Source organism: Perca fluviatilis, chromosome 23 (assembly GCF_010015445.1).
Source record: "Perca fluviatilis chromosome 23, GENO_Pfluv_1.0, whole genome shotgun sequence".
NCBI classification, from domain to species: Eukaryota; Metazoa; Chordata; class Actinopteri; order Perciformes; family Percidae; genus Perca; species Perca fluviatilis.
The window spans coordinates 8,259,236-8,285,623 of record NC_053134.1 but is presented as its reverse complement, the minus strand read 5'-3'; the positions used below and the strand labels follow the sequence as shown (position 1 = coordinate 8,285,623).

Here is a 26,388-nt window from a genome sequence, read left to right as displayed (position 1 = left end):
TGTATAAGGTGTCTGGTTCTGAACAGTGGGAATCAGGGACGTTTACAAAATGAGTATTTTAATCTTGAGAAGCAATATTGTGTTCATTTGATAAAAGTGAACTCCTGCAGAGACGGTCTGCTCTTCCTCCAAATGAGTCCAGGAGGCGTCTGTAGAGTGAGGACATAATCCAGTTAGAAAAAAGGAAACCAAATCAGAACTGACACGCTCCTAATTTGAGTCTTTATTTCCTCAAGAATAGTATAGTTCATATTCAGTAGTGCGGTATTTGCAATTTCAAACTCACTTCAAATACACAGAGTGATTTTCCATTAGAAATTGAGCACATGTAGGATATGAAAAGCATCCAGCTGGGTAAAGACTGAAAGCACTCCAGTCTGTTTGTATTCCTGTAAAACGCCATCTGATTTACATGTTGTTTGAAAGAAATAAAAAAATAAAAATACAAATGATTTGACAACTTTGTGGATGTAGCTGAGAGTTGCGTTCCAGATGGATCAGCTGTTATGCATCAGCAGGCTTTTTTTGTTTTGGGCTGGAACCTTCTGAGGCTGTTTACAGTATGCAAAGCGAGGGCTTGTTTATGAAATATGTGTACTACACAAACAGCAAACTAACAGGAAGATTATGACAGCACCTGCTGAGATGGGGCCCGGATAGAAAATAAAAAGCAAAGCATTTGACTATTTAGTTAAGGTAGTCTGCAGCATGCATAAACAAACAACAAGCAATTCAGTCGAATAAGTTTTCTGCAGCTTCCCCACTATGCGTTCATTTATAGTGTGAGAGAGAGAGTCATCATTTGAAACCGAATATGTCCATCCATGCCTACTGAATCTATTCTTACCATCACAACATGAAGCCTAATGCAGACCAGATGTGGTTATGCAGAAACTAACCATTAGATGTCTCACCGTCACTCATATAAAACTGAGCTGAAAAGGTCCAGTACGGTCAGCGGATTTACTACAGAGCTGTCAGTTAGACATCTGTAAAGATGGAGCATTCCAAAAATGTGCTGCTCCTCGCGGGCCCCATTTATCAACGGGAGACAAGCAATTGCCATGTCAGGCCCGTTATGATATACAGCGTCCAGTCAGGCCTCTAAACTGGTATCAAGATATCTGGACAAAAAGTTTAAAAAAAAAGAACCCAGGCCTCTAAACTGTCTCCCCAGGTCTCAGAGCGTTTCCCAACCAAAACAAGCTGTAACTCTCCTGTGTTCGCCGCTGAAGACATAATGGAAACTCCACAAAGGATCTTGGATATCAAATATTTTATCATATGTTTTAAATTCTGTAATGATATCTATTTTCCATCTCTTTCTGAGGACCTGTGTTTCATTTAGATGTGCTTACTGAGGTGATGTGTGCTCTCCGTGTGTGTGCTGTATTTGTGCATGGACTCACATCTCTTCTCCGTGTGACAGGACACATGTATCCGATATGTGATGGCCTGGTGAGAGAGGCCCTCTGCAGGCATGTGGTCCTGGTTATCAGGCCTTTCCTCTCTCTGGTATGCAGGTCCTACAAGAAAACCTGTTTCAGTGATCCAGCGGTCAGAACCATATGGAACATTCCTTGGGATCATCTGCATTTAATGTGGCGCCAGGTCCACAACAAAGCAGTTCAGGTCTTTTTTCTGCCTGTCTCTCACATGGAAAACACATTCTGCTAACAATCGCCATCCAGCACTTTTTAACAAACCTAATTTGCATTTTTAATTAGCACCTTTCAGTCCAAAGAAATGGTGCTGATGCAGAGCATCTTGTCCGAACAGCAGGGAAATGTTCCCCGCCCATCACATGGCATTTCTATCCAGGAGCAGCAGGATTTCATCTCGTTTCCTGAAACAATATTCGATCGCACTCACACCTATGTTGATTCAAGATTTTAAAGATTACTGTTATATAAGCCAACTGAAGCACACCAATATTTATCTTTGCTACCTGCAAAAATACTTGTACTTACTAGGTAGTTGGTGAGAAACTAAAACGTCACAGCAAACCAGGAACACTACACTGCACTTTATACAGATTATCATTTAAAACATGAAAAAGAAGGTGCTAATTAAAGCTTTAGTGCGTAACTATTTATATTAATTAACGTCCGTTACATTCAAGCCTTTGCCAAATAATTTGCTACAAAGCTAATTAAGACTATCAGCTCCACAAAATTCTCTCTGTATTTCTCAGAAGATTGTGGCGTCCGGTGACTTTCCCCACACAGAAACTCGAGTGAAGATAATGACCTCTTCTGAAGAGTCCATCATGTTTTTTTAATCCTCCGTGTCCTCCTTGGCTATTAGCAACTGTGTGGAGGAGGGGTGGGGGCTGTGCGCGATCACGTAAGGCTCGTGTCATGTGGATGCAACAGTTTTGTTGTCATTTCTTAGAATTCCTAATTGGGGCAACATAAACGAAACACTATAGCTTTAAACAGCCTAAAAACCTTTTTTTCTTCTAGTAAAGATATAAGTTGCAAGAAAAGCTCTTTTAAGAACCTTAGGGAAACACAGGGGAAATACCTTTGGCTAATACACATGCAATAACTGTACCATCACTAACAGGGAAACAGGTTAAAGGTCCCATGGCATGATAATTTCACTTTGAGTTTTTTTAACATTAATATGCGTTCCCCCAGCCTGCCTATGGTCCCCCAGTGGCTAGAAATGGTGATAGGTATAAACCGAGCCCTGGGTATCCTGCTCTGCCTTTGAGAAAATGAAAGCTCAGATGGGCCGAGCTGGAATCTTCTCCTTATGAGGTCATAAGGAGCAAGGTTACCTCCCCTTTCTCTGCTTTGGCCGCCCAGAGAATTTGGCCCACCCATGAGAGAGAGAGACATCATGGCTTTCAAACGAGCAAAGTGGCAGTTGGTCAAGCCCCCCCTCTCTCCTCCTCAATAGCTACAGACACAGAAATGGCACATCCTAAGGAAAGCTCATTGCGGGACTGGCTCTAGTGGCTGTAATTCTGCACCAAGGCGGAATTTTGGGAAAGAGACTTCAGATACAGTATTAGGGGACCACTAAGGCCTATATAAAAGCATCCAAAAAGCAGCATGTCATGGGACCTTTAACATGACTTTGTGCAGCTGTTTGGTGTGTAGTTTGCAGGTTAGCCATGTTTTCATCTTCAGCCTCCGATTTATGTTCCAGGTTGTCATTTAGACATCTATTTCTTCATCATCAAAGACAGCTAGGTGAGGTTAGCATCTAAATTAAAACCGTGTGTGAGAAAACTGCAAAGCATGGCTACTAAAACAATAGAGCAGTAAGCCACAGTAGGTAGAATGTTGGCACATAATTATAATTATTATTGTAAATAAATTGCAGCAATAAGAGAGGGAAAATGATTCAAATGTTTTCACACAAACTTATACAATACTCGTCAGTGATTGTTCCCAGTATAGGGAATTTCCAGTAGCCTAGTTTTGCTGTTTCATGTATTTGGCCTGCCTGCTTCTTCTTAATGCCAATCATGCTTATTTGAAGAAGCAACTATCTCTCTCTTGAATTCATTGAATGCCTCCATAAATGTGATCTTTATCAGCTCTGTACAGAGAAATGCTCTTGAGCGCTGCACTGTCAGGTAGCTGGATGGAAAGCCAAAGATCACCTTTTCATGGAGTAAGACTGCATTCCTTCAGAGATTTTTGAATTTAATGAGCTGTCAAGACATGAATCATAGATCACATCAAGCCATTAATGTCCAAGCGAGACATTCAAAGTGGCAAGGAATGTTCCTTACACTTACACATACATATAGCACTGCACATAATGTGGCTATCTGCTTGAGTTCGGAGATGAAGTACTTGTTTCATTGTTGATATTTGTCTCTCTTGTATTTCAATTCAATTCAAGTATTCTTAGTGGCTCTGCAGCCGGGCTTCTGGGAGCTGTCAGCGCAGCTCAAGCATGATAAGTAAAGTTGCGTGGGCTTGCATTGTGTGCATTGAAGAAGTCGTACATGAATTACGCTGACCTTTCTCGCAGATTCATGTCCAAGACTGGAGGTCCGCACTGTGAAACATTGCCATAAGCTGCAGTAGTAATGTGGCAAATGAAGTCTGGGATGTTTTCTGTAAACATAATATGATTTCATTCTCAGATTGTCGGCTGCATATCAGCCACAGATGGATGTGGGTGATCAGTTTATCCCTTAGTTATAGAAGGAATGTTGGCCTGCAAGCTAATGCATATGATTAAATCTTGTTTAATGCTGCACAGTTTAGCCCTGATATTAGTTTGTCTCTTTCGCAAGATAAAGATCTGACCTTTTTTTAACCGGGATTTCATTTATACCAGTCCAAAAAAGTTCATATATTTTCGTGCTAGCCAGAAGATGCAGGAGATGAAACCCCTCTTTAGCTCTATAATCTATACTCCATATCATATAACAATCATTCTTGGTCTTTTGTTTTGACTGTGTGCAAATGAGGATTGGCAAAGCCTCACAACGTCTGCTGACTGCTGTGACCTTCCCTCATATTGTTGTTTTGACTCATATTTCAACCCTTTTTCACCTCAGAAAATAAAAATCCAGTCCGCTGACCCTTGTCAGTATGCCAACAGACTTTGAATATGAAACTAGCTCGTGCTGGATCTTACAAAACAGATGTACTAACTTGGGAAATGTAAAACCAAACAATTGTTTCCTACATAGTCATGTTCCTGTTGGAAACCAGCAGACTGGGTTTCCAGGTCAGTTGTATATTCAAAGAATTCTCTTGGTTTATTCAAGTTACACTAGACTGTGGAGGCAATAAGCAAGATCAAACACACATTTACATATAGACAGCATTTTTTATTTCTACACTGTGATCTGTATTGATTGGCTCTGTTAGAGCTATAGTGTAGTTCAACTGCTGTGAAATCTATATGCATCACATCTCAACTAAAAATGTTTTACATGAGGCCTGACTCTTTCTTCCTCTTTTTCTGTCTTGTCTTTACATGACTGATTTGGTACCCCCTTATCTAATTATGTACTCTGTGTAATCATGATTGCAACTACTCAAATCGGACAAAACAAGCAATTTGAAGAATGCTGGGAAATAGTGATGGACATTTTTTAAACCATTTTCTGCCTTTTTATAAACTAAACTACTTTCGAAAGCCTTCATTTATTCCTTAATTATACGGTCTATGTCCCCAGTATGCACAGTCTGCTACGTTTCTAAAAGTGTCTGACAAACCCAACTCCATGGTTAAAGTCCTACAGTACTCTATTCAACTTAATGGGTTCAGGCCAAGTCTGACATTAGAGTGCATTACACTTAAGAATAGAGTAGCACCATCTGTCTGCCTTTGACTAAATTCATGATAAGACAGTTTGTTGAAAAGATACAGCTATAGTACTGGCTTTTCAAGTCCAGCTATCGCAGCTGTGGGATTATACGAAATCCTAGAAAATGTCAGTTTCGAAAACAAATTTCATCAAAGAGCTCTTAAATCCAGGTGTTGCTTGAACCAGGTCTTATGCGCAGATGATGTATTATTTAGTGTATGACCTGCTGCTGCCGAAGACTGCCCTCTCACCATCCTCCATCTTAGTAAATCTATCCAGGCTTGAGCCAGGGAAGAGATGAGGGTCGGGATTTCATCCACGGGTAATGGATGATATGTCACCGAGACAGAGAGGCTGGTGCATGCTAAGAGTCGGGCACAACGTTTCCCCCTCACCCGCTAAAGCCATCATCTGACTGATAGATTTTATCATAGCCAAGGCTCCTCAATCAAACCTGGGACCCTTCACCGCACAACACCACTGGAAATTATCTCACACACCTCATTTTTTCCGAGGGAAACGTTATTTTACCGAAGGCAATTGTATTGGAGCATCACTGCTGTATAGATCTAAACAACCTTTAGATCATATAATAATGGGAAAAGAAGATAAACACACACCCCCATGTTACAAAAGCAGATTGCTTTTCACAACTTGGGGCTATAGGGACCCTGTTGAACTATTAAATGGAACAAAGCTCATCCATATATCAGCTCAGCAGCTGCAACAACACAAACGTTCATACACAACCTAAAGGCTTTTTATAAATGCTTGCTCCTGATGAATTTCTCTTATCCTGTAGATGGAGTTTTGTGGGGGTTTTTCACACCCAAGGCAAATGAACACAACAAATGATACCTAAAAAGTCATTCTGATATCTAATGCTTTTCTGAAATTAGAGCCCTAACAGCGCTACTATTTAAAAAATAAATAAATAAATAAATCTGTAGCCTCTTGAGTTATTGTTTGTGGACTAAAGGTAATTTTCTCCTTTTTGTTTCAGGAAACCCCCAGATCTGGGAGCGGGCGCCACAAGAGGTGAGACTCCTTTTATTATCCTGACACTGAGAGTGGAGTTTATCTGCTTCAGCATCACTTGAAATGTGTCAAGAGAAAGAACAGAGGTCAGGATGAAAAACAGCAGTTTGACTCATTCATTACAAGAGCAGATTTGCAGATAGACTGGCACCTCCCTCTGGGCAGATGTTTCTTCTTTTTATTTCATACAGTTTACTGTTGTTTGGCAAAGAGCACAAAGTTGTGATCAAAATAAATGTTCTTTCATCTGCTTCCATTATACTTCAATGCAAATTAAAAAGGAGGGAACAAACTCTTGGAGGAAATTGATTAGATTCTTACAATGCAGCCTGTAACAGACAATCAACAGTGTGTATTTATTGTTGCGTTTATTTGCAACCAAATTTTGGCCCAACAGTTGGCCACAATTTGGCTGGCCGCCAACCCCAACAGCCAAGTTCACCAGCTGACATTCAATCTGGCTATGTAATTATGGCTGCTGCTTTCATCAGCTGGCCTGGCTACACTTGGACGCTCTGAAACGGACAACCCACCAGGTGGACCGGGCAGCACTAGATGCCTGATAGAGCAACTATATAGATACGTGTCTCCCTCTAATTTACTCTCTTTCTGTAAGCCATCTCCTGTCTCAGTCACTTTATCTTTTTTTATCTCTCCAGATTCAAGCCATTCACTTGTACAGTTTGATCCTGCTCTTCTCAAAAACTCCTTTTGCAATGTAAAAAAAAAAACAACCTCTGTTATAATGCAGCCCCTATCAAATCCCATCCAGATATCTAGCATTTATTATTGTCTGCCTTTTGGGCAGATGGACCCGTCTGATAAAACTCATAAGCTCATGTAGCAAATGTTTCAGTTCAAGCTCCATCTACCTTTCAAATGAAGAAACAAAACCACTTGCGTTCTGTCGCTCATCTTGAATAGTTCAGGGGGCCTGGGAGATTGGAGCATTCTAAATCAAAACACACCCAGGCCAGCCCTGCCTATTTAGAAAGCTTGAAATCCCAGCTGCCATTGAGATAAAAGAAGAGTGACTGGCATTGATCACCTACAATTGCAATCCCACACCCAGAAATTGTGGTCATTTTGTGCAAAGTGGACAGGGAGATATTACCGACTACATCTTTAAACCACCAGCTCAAAACATCTCTGAATGGACCTTGCCTAGATGTTTTCTTGCTATTTAGGGGAATGGCATGTATCAGGGCGCGGCAGGGTACTAAGATGGTTTAGTATTGTGTGTTGTGGTTTCTAGTGTAGTTTTGTCACTGGCCACTTAAGTTTGTGAGAGATGTTGTTATATCTGTGGCTGATGTTGTTAAAGGCTTTCCTGTCTGTGCTTTCTCCTTCCCCACCTGCTGAGGCTCCCGAGAGTGTGTGATTGGCTCAGCCTCTCTCTCCCCCAGACCTCACGCTGCAGGGTGCTAATGGGCCACGGTGTGATATTTAGTATTGAGACCATGGATGTTTATGCTTAGCTTCAACACCCGCTGAGCACCATAGTGTGTGTGTGTGTGTGTGTGTGTGTGTGTGTGTGTGTGTGTGTGTGTGTGTGTGTGTGTGTGTGTGTGTGTGTGTGTGTGTGTGTGTGTGTGTGTGTGTGTGTGTGTGTGTGTGTGTGTGAGACCAGGGAGATACAGTGCCTTGCGAAAGTATTCGGCCCCCTTGAACTTTTCGACCTTTTGCCACATTTCAGGCCTCAAACATAAAGATATAAAACTGTAATTTTTTGTGAAGAATCAACAACAAATTGGGACACAATCATGAAGTGGAACGAAATTTATTGGATATTTCTTAAACCTTTAAAAAAAAAAAAACTGAAATATTGGGGCGGCAAAATTATTCAGCCCCCTTAAGTTAATACTTTGTAGCGCCACTCTTTTGCTGCGATTACAGCTGTAAGTTGCGGGGTATGTCTCTATCAGTTTTGCACATCGAGACTGACATTTTTGCCCATTCCTCCTTGCAAAACAGCTCGAGCTCAGTGAGGTTGGATGGAGAGCGTTTGAACAGCAGTTTTCAGTTCTTTCCACAGATTCCCGATTGGATTCAGGTCTGGACTTTCACTTGGCCATTCTAACACCTGGATATGTTTATTTGTGAACCATTCCATTGTAGATTTTGCTTTATGTTTTGGATCATTGTCTTGTTGGAAGACAAATCTCCGTCCCAGTCTCAGGTCTTTTGCAGACTCCATCAGGTTTTCTTCCAGAATGGTCCTGTATTTGGCTCCACCCATCTTCCCATCAATTTTAACCATCTTCCCTGTCCCTGCTAAAGAAAAGCAGGCCAAACGACGCTGCAACCACCATGTTTGACAGTGGGGATGGTGTGTTCAGGTGATGAGCTGTGTTGCTTTTACGCCAAACATAACGTTTTGCATTGTTGCCAAAAGTTCGATTTTGGTTTCATCTGACCACAGCACCTTCTTCCACATGTTTGGTGTGTCTCCCAGGTGGCTTTTGGCAAACTTTAAAACGACACTTTTATGGATATCTTTAAGAAATGGCTTTCTTCTTGCCACTCTTCCATAAAGGCCAGATTTGTGCAGTATACGACTGATTGTTGTCCTATGGACAGAGTCTCCCACCTCAGCTGTAGATCTCTGCAGTTCATCCAGAGTGATCATGGGCCTCTTGGCTGCATCTCTGATCAGTCTTCTCATTGTATGAGCTGAAAGTTTAGAGGGACGGCCGGGTCGTCGTAGATTTGGAGTGGTCTGATACTCCTTCCATTTCAATATTATCGCTTGCACAGTGCTCCTTGGGATGTTTAAAGCTTGGGAAATCTTTTTGTATCCAAATCCGGCTTTAAACTTCTCCACAACAGTATCTCGGACCTGCCTGGTGTGGTCCTTGTTCTTCATGATGCCTGCGCTTTACACGGACCTCTGAGACTATCACAGAGCAGGTGCATTTATATCGGAGACTTGATTACACACAGCTGGATTCTATTTATCATCATTAGTCATTTAGGTCAACATTGGATCATTCAGAGATCCTCACTGAACTTCTGGAGAGAGTTTGCTGCACTGAAAGTAAAAGGGGCTGATAATTTTGCGCACCCCACTTTTTCAGTTTTTTATTTGTTAAAAAAGTTTGAAATAGCCAATGAATTTCGTTCCACTTCATAATTGGGACCCACTTGTTGTTGATTCTTCACAAAAAATTACAGTTTTATATCTTTATGTTTGAGGCCTGAAATGTGGCAAAAGGTCGAAACGTTCAAGGGGGCCGAATACTTTCGCAAGGCACTGTATCTCTTAAAACAAGATGACATGCATGGACGTAGACACACAGGGCATGTCGTTGCTTTGTGTTTGGCTCTTTTTTGGCCTAATGGTGAGGGGACATACAGTTTTCGTTATCACGCATTGTAATGTATACGTGACTGTACATGCACAAGCATGTGTGCTTATGCCAATGAAGGATGAGTAGCCTTGAAGAGCCCACAATGAAAGAGACAAATGAAACGCACTTTATCTTGGCGCAGGCAAGCCCCAAGGGGAGCGTTTCAAGGACTCCCTCTTGATCAAAAGCGATGGTCGCTGCAGTGTTTGGCTCTCTGTAAGAATGAGCAAAAATAAGCTGTTGGTTCTGTAAAAGTCGAGGTATAAGATAGTGTTGTGGGCGGGACATTAAGTCAGACTCGGTGGTGAGTGAAACCGAAGCAGAGGGATAGACACAGAGCGGAGCCAAAGTAGTGCACTTTTTAATTAATTAACTTTATCGGTTATCGGGCGATTAAAAATGCCAATACAGATCATCTGCAAACTGCCAAAAAAACGGCCCGATAATAGGCCTTTTTTTTTCTTTAAAGCCCCTGGAAACTTTAATATAACATTAAATATCATGACTAGGCCTAAATAAGCAAAAGTAAGAGTTTAACAGTTAAAAACTCTGCTAATCTGCTTCATCAGAACTATGTGGGTGTGGTTTCATCAGATTTGATTCAAAAACCACAGACATCTCACAATCTAAATGACCAAAACTGTTCTAGTTTTGGCAAAAAATAGCTCTCTAATCTATTATTACTTTTAGGGCCTTCTAGAAAATGACAAATGAGACATCAGTAAGTAAGTCCAGATGTAGTCTGAAAAGGTGGAATTTACAGGTTGTTTATATCAATGTGATAAAGTACTTTCATTTCCCAAAAAAAGATATCCTGTGTGGTTATTTAACCTATACATGGTTTCACAATTGAATAGCCAGTAAAAGCTAAGGATGCCAATAAAAAGAAAAAAAAAATCTATATTGTGACAGTTTTACCCATATTTTAAAAGTACTTTGTAAAGTAGTCTAATAATGGGAACATCATATTTGGCAGATTCTGAAAGGAGCGCAGATGGTACAAAGGAGTTATATTTGTCCTTTGTCTTGCCAGCAGCTTTCCTGTCTCTTTCAGCTGTAGAAATATGCAGACAGCCCTCTTCAGACAATTCAGTGAAGCCCACAGACAAACACAGAATAATTTGATTCCCCGGGAGATTTTATAAACCTGGCACAATCTGTTCCTACCGGGGAGAGTTGTAGTGGGGTGTGGCGGGTGGGTGCAGAGCAGCAACTGATACCAAGTTTCCAAGTCAACAATTATTGAAATAAGGTCAGTAAGAAAATAAACTGCACATAAATATTCTTTCCCAGCTTCCCAAGAATCCGTCTCTAAGTAGCGAGAAGTGGAGGAGGAGATAAGGTTAATGTTCTGCTCAAGCTGCATACAAAAACTTTTTTTTCTCACCAGCTTAAGAACAGTGACGCACAAGTTGCCACTGCCATTCTTGAGCCTATTTGAAGTTGTAATATGTAAAGGGTTTCATAATCAGAATTATTTTTGCACCCGAGTTGCAAACCATTGACGGCCTTTTCTCCATTAATGGAATAAAAGGCAGAGGGCTGTTAATAATGCATGCCTAATTGAAAGGGCAAACGCGCAGAAGATATTCCCACCTGTTCTTTTGATGATGCATGTGTCACCCCATTGAAGTTTAATAATGTGGGTATGATTCATACCTTCAAACGGCCTCAGTGTGAATACAGTATTGGACACTTTGAATAGTGGTAATTGCCACAAAATTCACTCTTCTTCAATTTTCTTCTTCATGTGAAGAAAAAGAACTTAAGCATTTGAGTTGTATTCAGTATTGTAGTTATGATAAACACAGTACATTTACATGTATGTTTTTGTGCGTGTTTGTAACAGCTCTGCAGCGCCGGGATCTGAGGAAGAGCTGAGTGGTAACAGCAGACAACGACACAACCGTCACGGCAGAGATGGAGGAGCTGCAGCACCACCAGGGAGCTTGGAGAAAAGAATGGAGGAGCTGGAGAAGGTAAGTCTTCTGACCCTGTCTTCATATCACTGCTATTATTAATGAATACTCCAACCAATAGAAATGCAAGCCAGTTACATTGTGTTTTTTAAGGAATAGTGTGAAATGTTTGGAAATATACTTAAGAGTATTTCCTTTCTTGCCAAGAGTTGGATGAGAAGATCAATACTTGTTCTCACGTCTGTGTGTGTTAACTACAGTATGGAACTACTGTAGGGCCAGGAAGAGATGAGCTTAGTTAAGCATCAACACTGGAGGCAGTGAGAAACTGCTCACTCCAAAATAATGCTGGCCAGTACCACTTAAAGGTGCTCTAAGCGATGTCACGTGTTGTTTAGGCTACAACATTTTTTGTCACATACAGCAAACATCTCCTCACTATCCGCTAGCTGCCTGTCCTCTGAACACACTGTAAAATGACGTGCAGCAAAGGGCTGCAGGTCAGAACCGAACCCGGGGCCGCTGCGTCAAGGACTAAGCCTCTGTATATGGTCGTGCGCTCTACCAGGCGAGCTGCCCAGGCGCCTTAAACTCATTTTTTAACACAGAAACAAGCGCAAATGAAATGCTATAACTGTCTCTTGCCGCTCAGCAGCAAAACAGTACATTTTGAACTTTAGAAGTGCTTGAAGGCATACTTTTTAAAACGTTGAGCTAGGCTGACTGTTTTCCCCTGCTTCTAGTCTTTATGCTAAGTTAAGCTAACTGCCCGCTGGCTATAGCTCCATAGTAAATGCACAGACATGAGAATAGAATATCAATCTTCTCATCTAACTCTTGCCAAGACAGCAAAATGTCCCCACAATGTCAAACTATTCTTTTAATAGTACACTATCATTATATAACTCACATGAGTTTGTTTACTTCATAAATGTTACTATCAGCCTTAAAACATGATGAAAAGGTGAGCAAATGTGAGCATCTGCTCTGAGACTGGACTGTTTCCTATCATGGTCCAGGTGAGACAGAATACACATTTTGGCAGGTTTTATCACCTCCCTGCTGTGAGAAGGTCAGCGCCTGTTGTCCTAAGGGTTCTTGATAATTGATGGAACATCTTGACGATTGTGTCGCTCTGGCCAATGGGGTTTCAGCGATTTATATCACCAGGTACTCATCCTGCTCAAATTAAACATGTAACCACGATGGAACAAGAACTAAATAATGTTCACCTTTAGATTCTGTTCTCCCTTTATACACTATCTGCTTTTGCTATAGTTCTTTCACGCACATTTTCTTTTTTTTCTTTTTTAGATCAAGTTCCTGTCCATAGTTTCAACCAGATACTGTAGCAAATGAGAAAATAGTTTTTTGTTGGCCGGGTGGGGAAAGACATAGAGACATAGAGGTCACACCCGAAACAGGGTCGTAGCCAGGATTTAAAAAATATCTAAAAGTATCTAATATCTAAAAGCTGTCTCAAAGCCTTTTTCACAATGCAGGTAAAATAACTCTGTTGGAAAAATACAACACACATTTAAAGACATGGCTTAACATCTACATCTGTAAAACCGCCAAATACAATACTGAGGACATGTATGATTTCCTCTTCTAGTGTGCCCACTGTTTGACCATCAAGGTGTCAGTTACTCCCTGGGACATTGACAAATAGGACTTGAAGTATCAGCGAATGAGAGCAAATCTGAGGAAGCTGAGTTTCAGTGGATTCTTTTCTTCCTCTATTTCGACCCCAAGCACCATGTAAATGTAAAATCACAGAGGAAGCGTCGTGTTTTTTTATTTTTATGATTGACATATGCTATCACTACAATTGTCTCCACTAACTGGGCATTCCACTTCCATTCCTTGTTGCCCCAATGTCCTTTGGCAGACAAACAAAAATAATGTATTCCTGCTTCCGCTCTATCAGACCCTCCATACCCCCAGTTCTACAATAATTTTTTTAACACTTAAAATGGCGGTTTAAGGTACTGCTTTGACCTCAGTGACTTCCGTGCCAGGTATTTCTCTCAGTTAAATGACTAGAAACATTCCTTTGAACTTGTTAACATTCTTTTGTCAAATTTTCTATGGTATATATCATGTATGGTCTTTTCATATAGTGCTGGAGGTAAATCTCTTCTCCATCCAACTGCTGCTCATATACATTTCTTTAAATACAGATAGTTTACTGTATGTTTGATCTTTCATGGGGCTACATTACTCCTTCCTGCGTCCCTTCTATTCTCAAATCGTGGCTACCTTCTCTTTATTCCTTACCTGCATGTTTCCTGGTGTTCCATTATAAAAAGTGTCCATATTTGCGCATTTAATACCTTCCTGTGTTTATATTTCAAAACTCTCTCCATTTATGCCTATATTTATTCATTCACTGTGTTGTTGTGTACATGTGAACTTTCCTTGTGTGTATATTTTATATTTGTGTGTGCTATTTATGTGTGTGTGTGTGTGTGTGTGTTGTATGTATGTGTGCTGTGTATGTATATGTATATATGTGCTGTGTGTGTGCTGTATATATGTGTGTGTGTCTATCTATGTATATATATCTCTATATATATGTGTATGTCTGTGTGTGTGTGTGTATATATGTATATGTGTATATATATATTTTTATTGTGTATATTTTTATGTATATATATATGTGTGTGTGTGTGTGTATTTATATTTTTTTATGTGTGTGTGTGTATATATGTGTTATATATGTGTGTGTATATATATATATGTATATATGTGTATGTGTGTGTGTGTATATGTTGTGTGTGTGTGTATATGTGTGTGTATTGTGTGTGTATATGTGTGTATATATATATATATATATATATATATGTATATATATATATGTATATGTATATATATGTATGTGTGTATATATATATGTGTGTGTGTGTGTGTATATGTATATATATATATATGTGTGTATGTATGTATGTATGTATGTATATATATATATATATATGTGTGTGTGTGTGTGTGTATATGTGAGTTTAAAACTGTAATGCAGCAACAAGTCAATGCTTTTCTAAGTTGACTAAGTCTTAATGCCTTTTAAAACCAGATGCTTTTGGAAGAAAAATTTGCTTTCAGTAAAGTAGTCCCATGCAAGATTAACAAGGCAACATGTTAATACACAGGCCTGAATATTCTCAAATGTTGAATACAGCTGTTTGCAGTTTTGATTTGGCACATCCAAGGCTTTCTAAGGCCGGCTACACACTGGCTGCGTCACGTGAGCGTGTCTGCTGCGTGGCTGCTGCGTGGCATGTCGGTTTTTATTTCGGCTCCCACGTTAACAGGTTAGAGCTTACACACTGCCTGCGTGACACGCACGTCTCAGGCGCAGCTCGAGCCGCACCGAAAACGCGCGCATACTAGAAATAGGACCAACGCCTATTTTTCATGCGACACGCAAGCGTGTTGGAAGCGTTTCCAGGCAAAATAGAATAGAAAAAGATGTGTATATGTCATTTTGACACAAATACATATTAATAAATGACATTTTGATGTTTGAAAGTCTCTAGGTTTTGACATGAATGCAGATATAAATGTAATTTAAAAAAAAGAATCGATTTTCAAATATTGCACCTGTCAATACAAAACAAAATATTCTGTAGCCTATTTTGCCGTCAATACTGCCGACGTTGTCTTTGCTGTAATCAAATCAGTATATATTTATATTTACCATGACATATACTACTGCTTGAGTGCAGTAAATCAATGGGAAACATACATGTGTCCAGACAAGGCTAGCAGCAGCAGCGCCGCGTCAGACACGTTTCTGGTGTGTAAAGATCCGCACAAAAATCCACACAGCCGCCACGCAGCTGACACACGACAGAAACACCACGCTCACGCCACGCAGCCAATGTGTAGCCGGCTTAATGCCGGACAGTAGTAAGGTTAAGGTTACTTTTATTGTCACCCATAGGAGGAAATAGTCTTGGTTTAAGGGAATTGCTGCATCCAAACCAAACATTACAATAAAACACAGTTAATAAGAACATGTGCAAACATTAGTCTGAGAGAAAACAATCAAACTGTAAAATGTTTTGTAGCTGCTTCCTCTAGCTCCTCCTGGGGAATCCCAAGGCTTTCCCAGGCCAGATGGGAAACACCGTATAATCCTTCCAGGATATTCTGTTCTTCCCAGTTGGGTGTAACTCCACCGCAAGGCATCCTAATTAGATCTTCATACAACTTAATACCACAGAGCAGCAATTCTACTCCTTAAAGCATTTGTATGAATCAAACAAAGTGCTTGTTGGACCATTAGACGGCATCTGTATTCCTCTCCCTACACACCTTTGGCACTTCAGAATTGGGGCAGCTTTCTGAAACTGACAATCCAACGGCATTTTTTTAATTCTTCCCACAACTATTTCTGTCACTTTTCATGTGTAGTCCACACCATAAATGAATGAAGGCCTTTACACGAAAGACTGACCAAAAGCCTTTGCCCCATCGTAAGGGCGAAGCCCAACTGCCAAGAAAAAGGCTTTCATTTGCGATGTTATCCTCTCAATGAGCTCATGACCATTGGGCGAGGGTTGGAACATAGATCAATAGGTAAATCGAGAGAGTTGCCTTCATGCTCCACTTCCTCTTCACTTCAACGGTCCAGTACAATGCCCACATTAATGCAGAGACCCATTATACTTGAACTCCTTTACTTAAGGTAAAGGCCATCCCATCCCAACCCCAACACCTAAAAACCTTTTAAAATTTTGAGTTCTTCCTTTCTGGCAGCAATGCTTAAAAGCAATGCAATGGTGAAAGGATTTATAATTCATGTAATGATGTTGCTAATTTGTGTGTGTTTTCAGGAGCTGGCCAGAGAGCGTCAGGAGAACGATAGGTTGCTGAAGGCCCACCAGGACAAAGACGACCTCATCGGGAAGCTGAGGGAGGAAATTGACTTGCTGAACAGAGTGAGTCCAGCCTACCTAATTTGTTACTCTAATTTTTTTTTTTTTTATGCGTTCCTTTGTGTTTTCATGTGTGGGTGGCTTGTGTGGGTTGGAAATCATCATCTGGCATTTTAGTGGAGTTGTGTATAATAGCTGTGTTTTTCTATGATAGATAGATAGATAGATAGATGGATAGATAGATAGATAGATAGATACAAATATTTTACTCAGAGGCATTGTATGTGCAATTTGCATTTTTAAAAACTCCCCAGTGGTTTGATGACATTTGAGCATCAAAGTTAATGCTTCACTGTGTCGCAGGTGAAATTATTGTCTTATGGATTTATTCACCAAAAACAATTTTGCTGCCCGGTGGATAAGAATTTCAGACATGATTGTATGTCTCAAGTTAATTGAGAACAACTTTCTTGGCTTTTTGTCATCTTACATTTGAGGGTATTTTCAGTCATACTGGACAAACACTGTTGTGGTCCTCATCTTAGAGGTTTGGACTGGTCATTTATTGAACAAAGCAAAAACGAAGGAGATCAATAAGTAAGACAGTGCAGTGGCAGCTGAAAACATGACAAATACCACAGTCTTTAACTGTTAAGCACCCAGTTTCTGTCTTTTGATTTACTCTCAGGCAGTATGATTCATGGATAGTACAAGGTAGAGCCCAACATTCAGAGCATTCAAAAAACCCTCCAATTAAAACGTTCAAAGTGAAATTTAACCTCACGCTGTGTCATTTCACATTCAGTAAAGTAGAGCCACAGGCCAAACTAAACGATCACCAAATTACACCCTCGCCATCTTCAGCCAATCAGTGTGGTATGGTCAATCTACCTCTGGTGTTCAGAAAACGATTACAATCAGAAGAATGGCTTTGTTTCACAGCTGCCTGCCAGCCGTAATTTGTATTTTAAATTCAGTTCATGTATCGGGTTCACGCCAACAAATCTTGGTCATAATCCAGCTAACTGTGAATAAGCTTGTACTCGCACCTTTGCAGGTTTTGGGCTTAAGGACTTGTTGCTATGACTACAGCTCCAGTTGAATTTGAAACTAGCTTTGAAATATTTAAAAATCCAAATAATTCTCAATTATCCAATAAGTCCGTCAAACTAATGTCAACGGGAATTGAACAGTGGTCATTATTACTACGGTCACTAAATGCCTTTGTCACTTAATGTTGATTTGAGCCATTCGCTGAAACGACTGATGCGGGCATTCTTCTCGGGAGGACAGTCTCAAGTTATTTACATACAAAGAACAGGCCCCTGCTGAGACTTATTTGTTGTTCCTAGTCTCTCTGAAGAAGAGAACTCCAAGTCTTCTCTCAGGATAATCAGTTAAGAAAATGCTGCTTTACTTTCAGATTATTGTGCTTTTGAGAGATCTCGTAGCCATCACACTGGGAGTGTTTCACACTGAAGTGCACCTAGGGCTGGGACGGTGTGGATTTTTTCTTACCGTGGTTGAAAAGCAAGAAATTCCCGCGGTAGAGCGGTATATCGCAACCCCCTTACAAGATTCTATAAACAGAAGGAAACTCCGTTAGCTGCTAGGCTAATGTGCAATGGTAAACACTGCAGCTGTAACATTAATGTGTCTACCTCAGCTGAGAACGGAGAAATGTCTTTGCCTTTCCTACCGTAATACACGGTAGAAAAGGCAAAGACATTTCTCCGATACAAGATATTACACAGGTAGGCTACTCACGCATATAGGCCTAATAGTCAACACGAATGGAATGTTATTATGTGTCATGGAACATTGCGCTCCCCAACTCGCGAAAGGTCGGATTTGCTCCATCTTTTGATGATAAGTTTTGTTTAGAAAACCTTGAATCCATGTAAGACACAATGTCATCAGACACAATCCATGTCATTAGAATCAATTAATCCACGATGTCATTAGACACAACGTGCACACATGTGCAGGCCAATGTTTTTTTTGCGGTGATGGCGGTGACTAGCTCAGACATAGGCATCACGTGACCGCAGTATTGCGGTAATGCGGTAACCGTCCCAGCCCTAAGTGCACCCACTAGCAGGAGTCATGTCTGTTTTAAAGTTTGGTTTGGCCTCACGGGTCGGGGTCCTGTTACCTCCTCACACTGTGGTCAGGGTTGAAAGGTCGGTGTATATTCATGTAAGCTGATGTCTCTTTATATTTAGCCGCCAGAGCAAAACCTCCCCAAACCCTCTAAACCCTCATCAGACTGTCAATAATCCCTCCTCAACTGCTACTCGCCTTTGCCCGTGTTTCTGGGTCAAAAAGGCTGGTGGTAAAATACATCTCTGGTTTTTGGCATCTCTTGAGGGAAACGTAGCAGGAGGGGATACATCTCAAAGACTTGTGCACATTTTCAGCAACTAGTCGAATGAATGTTGCTTGGTTATTATCTTAACACTTTAGTCATCATGATACACACACTACACAACCCATCAGCAAACACTAAGAGTGCAATATTGCAGGAGGCATCACGCTGATAGCATCACACAGACAGGAAGCTGGTCATATGAGAAGGCCTTTATGTAAGGACGGTCAACGTGGTGATAGCCATCAGAAATGTCCCTGAGAGAGGCTCCCGCAAGGCCTGATGGGAAAGAAGGAGATAACAGCTGATCCAGTCTGCCGTCTCTGTGCAGAGGAAAATTGAACCCTCAGTCACTATAGAAGTTTATTTGAGAGAGAAAGAAAAGATAAAGCTTAACTGCTGGACTTATATTTCCCCCTTAATACACTTTGAAGAGAGAAATTGTGTCTTGTTGAGAGAGAGAGCTCAGATCCCTGTAAGCACATATATCAGTGCGAATAAAGCTAATGAGATCCTTGATCTAATGATGAAGCAAGTTGTAGACTTTGCATTTTCAAAGGTTAAACCTGTAATAACTGTTTTGGATTGTTGTTTTTTGGCGACTTGGGGGCAGTGGAACACAACATTGACATATAAGTTGATATGGCGAACTTGTCAGCCAACAGTTGCTTATTTACACATCTAGAAGATACAGAGCAACATTATCATTCATTAAAAGTGTTGTTTCTGGCCACCTGATGAATGTAAGTCCAATATTCACTCTATTTTAGTTCTGGTTTTGGTCTCTACCAACTCCTGAGGGAAATATCTGGCTCGTTAGTTCACCAGATAGATGCTAACTTTGTCTGTCTGCTGTTTGGTGCTGAGCATGTAGTGTAGAGTGGGGTTTTACAGCTTTGCTGAAAACAACACTATGAGAACCGTGAGAGTAGGACTGAACTAATCCGAATTTTTTATTTTTTTATCGCATGGACTAGTGCAATATCCAAATCACAGGAGGCCAAACGTGTCAAAATACTAGGGCTGAACGATTTGGGTAAAAAATCTATTTTCAATTTTTCTGCCAGATATTGCGATTACGATTCGATTTGCGATTTTAAAGCAACACTATGTAACTTTTCCCACTTCGGTCCCCCTACAGGTTGTCTCATTGGAACTACTTCTGCAGCTAAAAGTTACATAGTGTTGCTTTAAAATGAAGGTATAGCTAATGTTCAATATTCACTGTGTAACAGATAAAATATGTCATCGAGCATTGTAACATGAGACACCATCAAAACTGCTCCATATCTATAAATTGCAGGAACGTCTGTCAGTGTATGTGTATGTGTGTTATGCACATATCTCTCGAACTGTCCAATAGATTTCAAACTTGTCAAAAGAAGAAAAAGGTGTCTTGCTACAGGCACGAGTAAGTGCGGTGCCAAGTTTGACGTTGTATGGATTAGAAATGCAAAAGATATCGTTAAATATATTGTTAAATATATAGGTTAAAGAAGCACACATTGGCTTTTGCCGCTCTATCCGCTGGCCACTCCCCCTCTCACCCTGAGGACCAGAAACAGAGAGTAGCAGAGTTTTGGCAGCTAAAATGTGACATACACCTCAGACCTCCAAAAAGGTGCAAAGTTGCGCTACTTTGGATGGTCTTTGACAACAATTCACGAATTTAAGGACGTATCAGAATCCCACACATGCAAGGCACAACCAGACAACAAGTACAGACAGAGCGTGATGCCACTTACAGGCAGGCTATCTATCTTATAAAGCGAGACGTATATATGTGTGTCCGTTTTTGGGGGGAAGGTAACCTGCACATCAGCAGATACCACATGCAGAACGCTTTAGAACAGCGGGGGGACTCTTTTCCTGCTATTGTATTAAATTGCTGTGAGCTGACAGAACATAACGTAGCCTAATCGTGGAGATGATTCCTTCACAGCGCTGTGCAATGCGAGAAAATCTCAGAGTTGAACCAGGCAGATACATCAATTTTCATCAGACTCACCCTGGGTCGGATTAATTAAGTCAGCAAAATAACTCCGCGAATCAAATCCCCTACTTCACCGTTAACCATCAAGCCACTAAACCTGTATGGAAATGAACACCTCTGCTAAAATGTTAAATTCGTTAACGATCGGACACAAGACAACACTCTCTCTCTCTCTCTCTCTCTCTCTCTCTCTCTCTCTCTCTCTCTCTCTCTCACACACACACACACACATGGTCCGGTTCTGGTGGTCGATGAACGCAGATATCTGATTAGCGCTCATAACGGGCAGGGTGGGTAGTGCACTGCCATGAGTCCCTGACGCTAATGTCTGATTACTGTCTGATATTTTGTGATTATATTCTGAATCTGCAGCATTCTCTGCCAGGTAAATACAGTAGTAGAATGTCTTCCTCTGATGTAGAAGTAGCCTACACTGGAAGTCAGTAGTAGGCTATACAGTGGAGTTGCATATTAAGTGGTTTGGGGTCCTTCTGTAAGTCATTTTGGGGTACAATTTGGTTTTGATGAATTCTGCAAGCAGCAATACCACAGGCCAAGCAATCGCCCGTTCCAAACAGGCATTGCACTAGTTCTTATAGGATGAGAACATAGATATGAATTGCCAGCCATAAGTGTTTTTCTTTAAGTAAACGTGGGACATTAAACCGCCAAACAAAGAACATTAATCACAGAAGCTAAAGTTATATTGATAAAAAAGAAATTTCAATAAAAAATATCCGTACTTTCCTGTAAACTGAAATTTCTGATATGCCTCAGTTATCTTGTTAAAAATCTGAAAATATAATAATAAAAAGAGGAATACAAAATGTTAAAAACCAAATGTTACACCAAACATTCAACTTAATATTCACATTTGATTAATCGCGGTCTTCACGATTAGCTAATTGCATTCTTTTAAATCACGATTTCGATTTGAAAACGATTAACTGTTCAGCCCTACAAAATACCATTCTGAATTAAGTATTGTGGTGCTGCAGAGATATCCCCGCCTACAAATCGCAGTCTACATTTTTGGTACAGATGCTTTAAAAAAAATATATATCACACCTTGATCATTTTATTATATCTTTCAATGAAAATGACATTACATTTCCAAATCGTTCAGCCCATTAGGTGAAATTTAACCAAAACAGTGAAGATACAGCTAAACAATAAAGACAGAAACTATAAAGCTCCATAAAGCCGAGGCAAGCTGCAAATTCAGGTGATAATTCTCTGTAGGGTTATCACTATGAGCACATTGTCACATTGTTGTTACAAAAATATATTATTATAGTATGGCAAGCCCTTTGAGCATTTGTTCCATATCCTTGATATCAGACGTCCGGTTCCTCCACTAGTTGGCTTTTTGTCAGTACTAGTTGGACATTTGTTTGTACTAGTTGGATATTTTGTCTTACTACTTGAACATAATCTTTTACTTGTCACTTTTTTGGACATTTTGGACCGCACTAGTGAACTAGTAACATCCAGGAACAGTCCAACTAGTGAACTAGTAAGTTTTTTGGCTTTTACTAGTTAACTAGTGGAGGAACCTGACTTTTGATATCAAGGATATGGAATAAATGCTCAAAGGGCTTGCCATATTATAGCTGCTTTAAACACGAGCGTTTGCTCTGAAACTAGTCTTTATATCACTCTTCCTCTGCAGCAGAGACAACATGGCGTTTAGAAACATGTGGCCTCCTTAGTTTGACTTCCCTCTAAGTGCAGTTGAGCTCATTCTCAGGAGATCATGACCGGTGATGGAAGAAACCGAAAATGAGGAGTGTCACTTTGATGAGACAGCGCTGTGGCAACTGAGTGCTTTTCTCACTTGCATCTAATTGGAGCTGTTAATGTCTAATTTGTTGCTATCAAGGCAGCCTGGCTGGAGGGGCAAACCTGGCAGCAAGTAATGTTTGCTTTAACTCTCCGACTAACACTCCAACCTGACTGGGCCCTCAAAGGTATAGCGGCAGGGTTGTGAATATTAATGTGACTAAATCTGTCCAGAAAGTGCTAACCCCAGAGCTGTCTGTTTTGATCTTTTTTCCCCCCAAGGACCTGGATGACATTGAAGATGAGAATGAGCAACTCAAACAGGAGAACAAGACTCTGCTGAAAGTGGTGGGCCAGCTGACGAGGTAGAACCTGACACAAACAACCCAGCCTCCTCCCCGATGAATGGAGCATTTCTGTTCTCTCCTTTGTCCTGACCTCCTGCCCTGGGTCAAGTCCAGCAGCATGGCATTTAATCTGTTTGATTCTGTCTCTTTGTGTGTTAGAGGTGAAACTGTAAAGTAGTCGACTTCAGAGCCTCACAGCCTTAAAAACATCCCCCAGAGGAGGATTTATTCCATTGTTGTGAAAGCGGAGTAAACTAGTAGGGGCTCAACATTCTCATTTCCTGACAGTCTCATCATATGCATATTTAATGTAAATGTATTGTATATAGGCCATTTAGATTGTTCATTTTTGAGGGATTTTTGATAAGGTCTTCAACAGCAAAAGTAAAATGAATGTATGTGCTGCACAAAATAGTGCACACAGAATCTTTTAAAACTTGTATAGAGGTTAAAAAAGAAACTTTGTGCACCTAGTAGCAGTCACCTAGGCAAATTTTTTAAAAGATCTCCAGTTACTATGTTGAAATTGTGTCTGAGTGCAGTTTCATTAGTGAACTATGGAACGATGGAGCTTCTGTAGAGGAACTCTTGGACCATATTCAACATAATTACTGCTACATTACCATCAGCCAAAGTGGGCATAGTGCCTTGCAATACATGTGAGGTTTTTTATGTCAATTCTTTGAGAAAATGGTACAGTTAAAGCCTGGTGCTTTATAACTGAACATTAGTGCCAGATTTACTTCCTTCCAATAATGTATTTTTACATATAAATCCCAATAGGGCATCTACAAACCTCAATGAAGAAAACTTTACATAACTTTATGGCTTTACATAACTCATAATTTTGTCAGTTGAATCAGAATTGGCTGTTCAATACAATTATTCGACTCTTGTTTGAATGAGATCAAGTTCAAGTAATAAAGTAAACAAGCCAATATACCAGTTGATAACATCGCATTATGCGGTATTTTGCATGTGCAAACACCGTAGCAACATGTGCACAGACAGACAGACAGACAGACAGACAGACAGACAGTACTGTGTGTACCACTGATTTAATGAGACAAAAACAAGACAGGAGTGCTAAAAACAGTATATTCATACAGTTTTCCCTACTGTTGAAGCTATGTTGGATTGTGAAGTCGGGGTTGGTAAGTTTCTCCCGACTTTCTGAGTGGGAAATCCGACTTCAGGGGGCATTCCAGTTGTCATTAACGACTGGGAACTCCAACTTCTCAGTTCAACTGGAAGGCACAATAACTACTGTAGCTAATGGTAATAAAATAAAAACCTAGAAGATCCGCAAACTGAACCAAGACCATTTTGCTAACCCAATGAAATAGGTTAACGCTAACAGCATAGCAAAACACTAGATATCAAACAAAAGCCAGTAAGTTGCTGTGAGCTATAAATTCGCCACTTCTAAGCAGAAGGCAGAAGATAACGTTATCTCGGAGCCTGACCGGGCAAGGCCTCTCTTCCTCCGGGCAGCTGTCTCCGTCTCACTAACACTCAGCCTGGCTCCGTTCCACAGCTGCCTGTACCCACGACATCTTCACCGAGAAGACGGGACGACTTGACGTAGTGGAATGATTTTACCCCGAAGAGCAGCGTGAAAGCGAGGGGACGCTCACTCTCACTGACCAAAAAAAAGTGTTTGTCTTGAATAATCTCAGTCGACTGAGGAGTCAACGACTGATGATTCGAATATTCGACTTTCAGGGGGCAGCCTTAGTTTTTTTAATATTTCCAATTTAAATGATAGCAAGAGTTTTGATCAATTATATGCTTTACACATTTTAATGTTAACATCTGACTATTATACTTGTCCTTCGGGTGAAACCCTTGCCTAGTATATATGTGTATTCTTTTTTTAAAAGCTCTCTGTAATTTGTTTACAAGTTACGTCTTTGCAATATTTGATAGGTGTTTAGCTGCTCTGTTTATGGCATCTAAGATGTGTGGAGTGAGCTACAGTGCATTTTTTTGTATGATAACCAAATGAACTGAAGGAACATACTATTTGAAATGCATCTCTTTTGTTTACTCAAGTGAAACAGGCTTGGCTGGTAATAGCAACTCACTTTCTGTATTTAGATCATTTTATTCCACTGAGGAGCTACTCCGCGAGCTCCTGCACTGTGGCAAATAATCTATAGGTTTTAGACGGTCGAAAAATAGCTCTGCTTCCATGTACAGTCACATATTTTAAGGGGGAAAATCATTCCCTCGCAGACAGACATCACAGACCCATCTCTCTTTCCATGACATTATGCATGTACAGAAGATTAAGTCATTTAATAAAAGTTTGATTATCTCTCTCCTCAGTCGGCTCGCTTGTGTTCATTAAGACTAATTTGATGTGATGATACCATGCCACTGAGTCGGTAATGCGATGTGACGGTGGCGGGGGGTTTAGTTCCTCTGCCTGGATCTAACACACACACACACACACACACACACACACACACACACACACACACACACACTCATGATGATTCAACATGCCAATCACCAACCTGACTGCATAAAGGCCACCATCCTGAGAAAAGAAAGCTCCATCCACCCCACAGAAACTCTATTACGCTATAGAAATGCTTTAATTCCCTCACCTGTTGATGGAGTGGGGAAGGAGGTATATCAGGACTAAATTTCCAGATAATGGCCTCTTTCAGCTGATGGAAAGTGCTGCAGGCTCTCTCTATAATCCCTATTAGCATTTTTATGAAAAGTTGTAGGGGTCTGTCATATGGAATAGTCACAGAGGGCAAATTCATATCTGCCCCTAGTTTGTCCCAAAAGGCTGCTCATTCACTCTTACCAGCAGCGTCAGAACCTCCGAGTTCTGACGGCATTAGATCCCTCAGTGAATTATAATACGTTTCGCTGCGTGTGAACGTAGTTTGTCAGCAAACGTCTTTGTAAAGAGTGGATCTTTGTTTTTGTTTGGAAGGTTTGAAAGAAAATGTGACCTTTTGAGATAAGTGCCCATGTTGTCATAAGTTTCCTACAGTAATTAAAAGGAAAATAGAGACAAAGTTCTAAGTTCAAAGTTAGGCTATTTTAGTTTAGTTAAAGTTTCAATCTCAAGGATCTCCGTTTTGTTCTTTTTGGCAATAAGCAGTGATTGCAGGTGTGTTTTTGGATTTCACTTTCACATGTTTTTGAAGTTTCATCGTCTGCAGTCATGGCACTTTTTTTGTTTGGCCTTAGTAACCATTTACTCGCAGCGCTAGTCCGGAAAAAACAGTACGCCGCGTCACGCGCAAGTGAGTTGAAGAGTGAGTATGTTGCGTTAGTTCTGCTCACCCTCTCTGACAGACCAACCACTGCTGAGTGATGAAAAATGCGTCACTAACAGTGTGCGCTTGTGATTTTTTTCCCAGGCAAATCACAGACATCCAGTTCATAATAC

At 40.5% G+C, this 26,388-nt stretch overlaps 1 protein-coding gene across 1 annotated transcript in view; it reads left to right on the top strand.

The window, feature by feature from the left end:
* pawr (PRKC, apoptosis, WT1, regulator) overlaps positions 1 to 25,300 on the top strand; it is a 72,698-nt gene extending 47,398 nt beyond the window's left edge. Inside the window, exons 4-7 of the mRNA XM_039792437.1 lie at positions 6,294 to 6,328; positions 11,528 to 11,657; positions 16,439 to 16,543; positions 22,906 to 25,300. Coding sequence (XP_039648371.1) covers positions 6,294 to 6,328; positions 11,528 to 11,657; positions 16,439 to 16,543; positions 22,906 to 22,992 — 357 coding nt within the window. The 3' untranslated portion in view covers positions 22,993 to 25,300. The remainder of the gene's footprint in view (positions 1 to 6,293; positions 6,329 to 11,527; positions 11,658 to 16,438; positions 16,544 to 22,905) is intronic.
* The last annotated feature ends 1,088 nt before the right edge of the window (positions 25,301 to 26,388 follow it).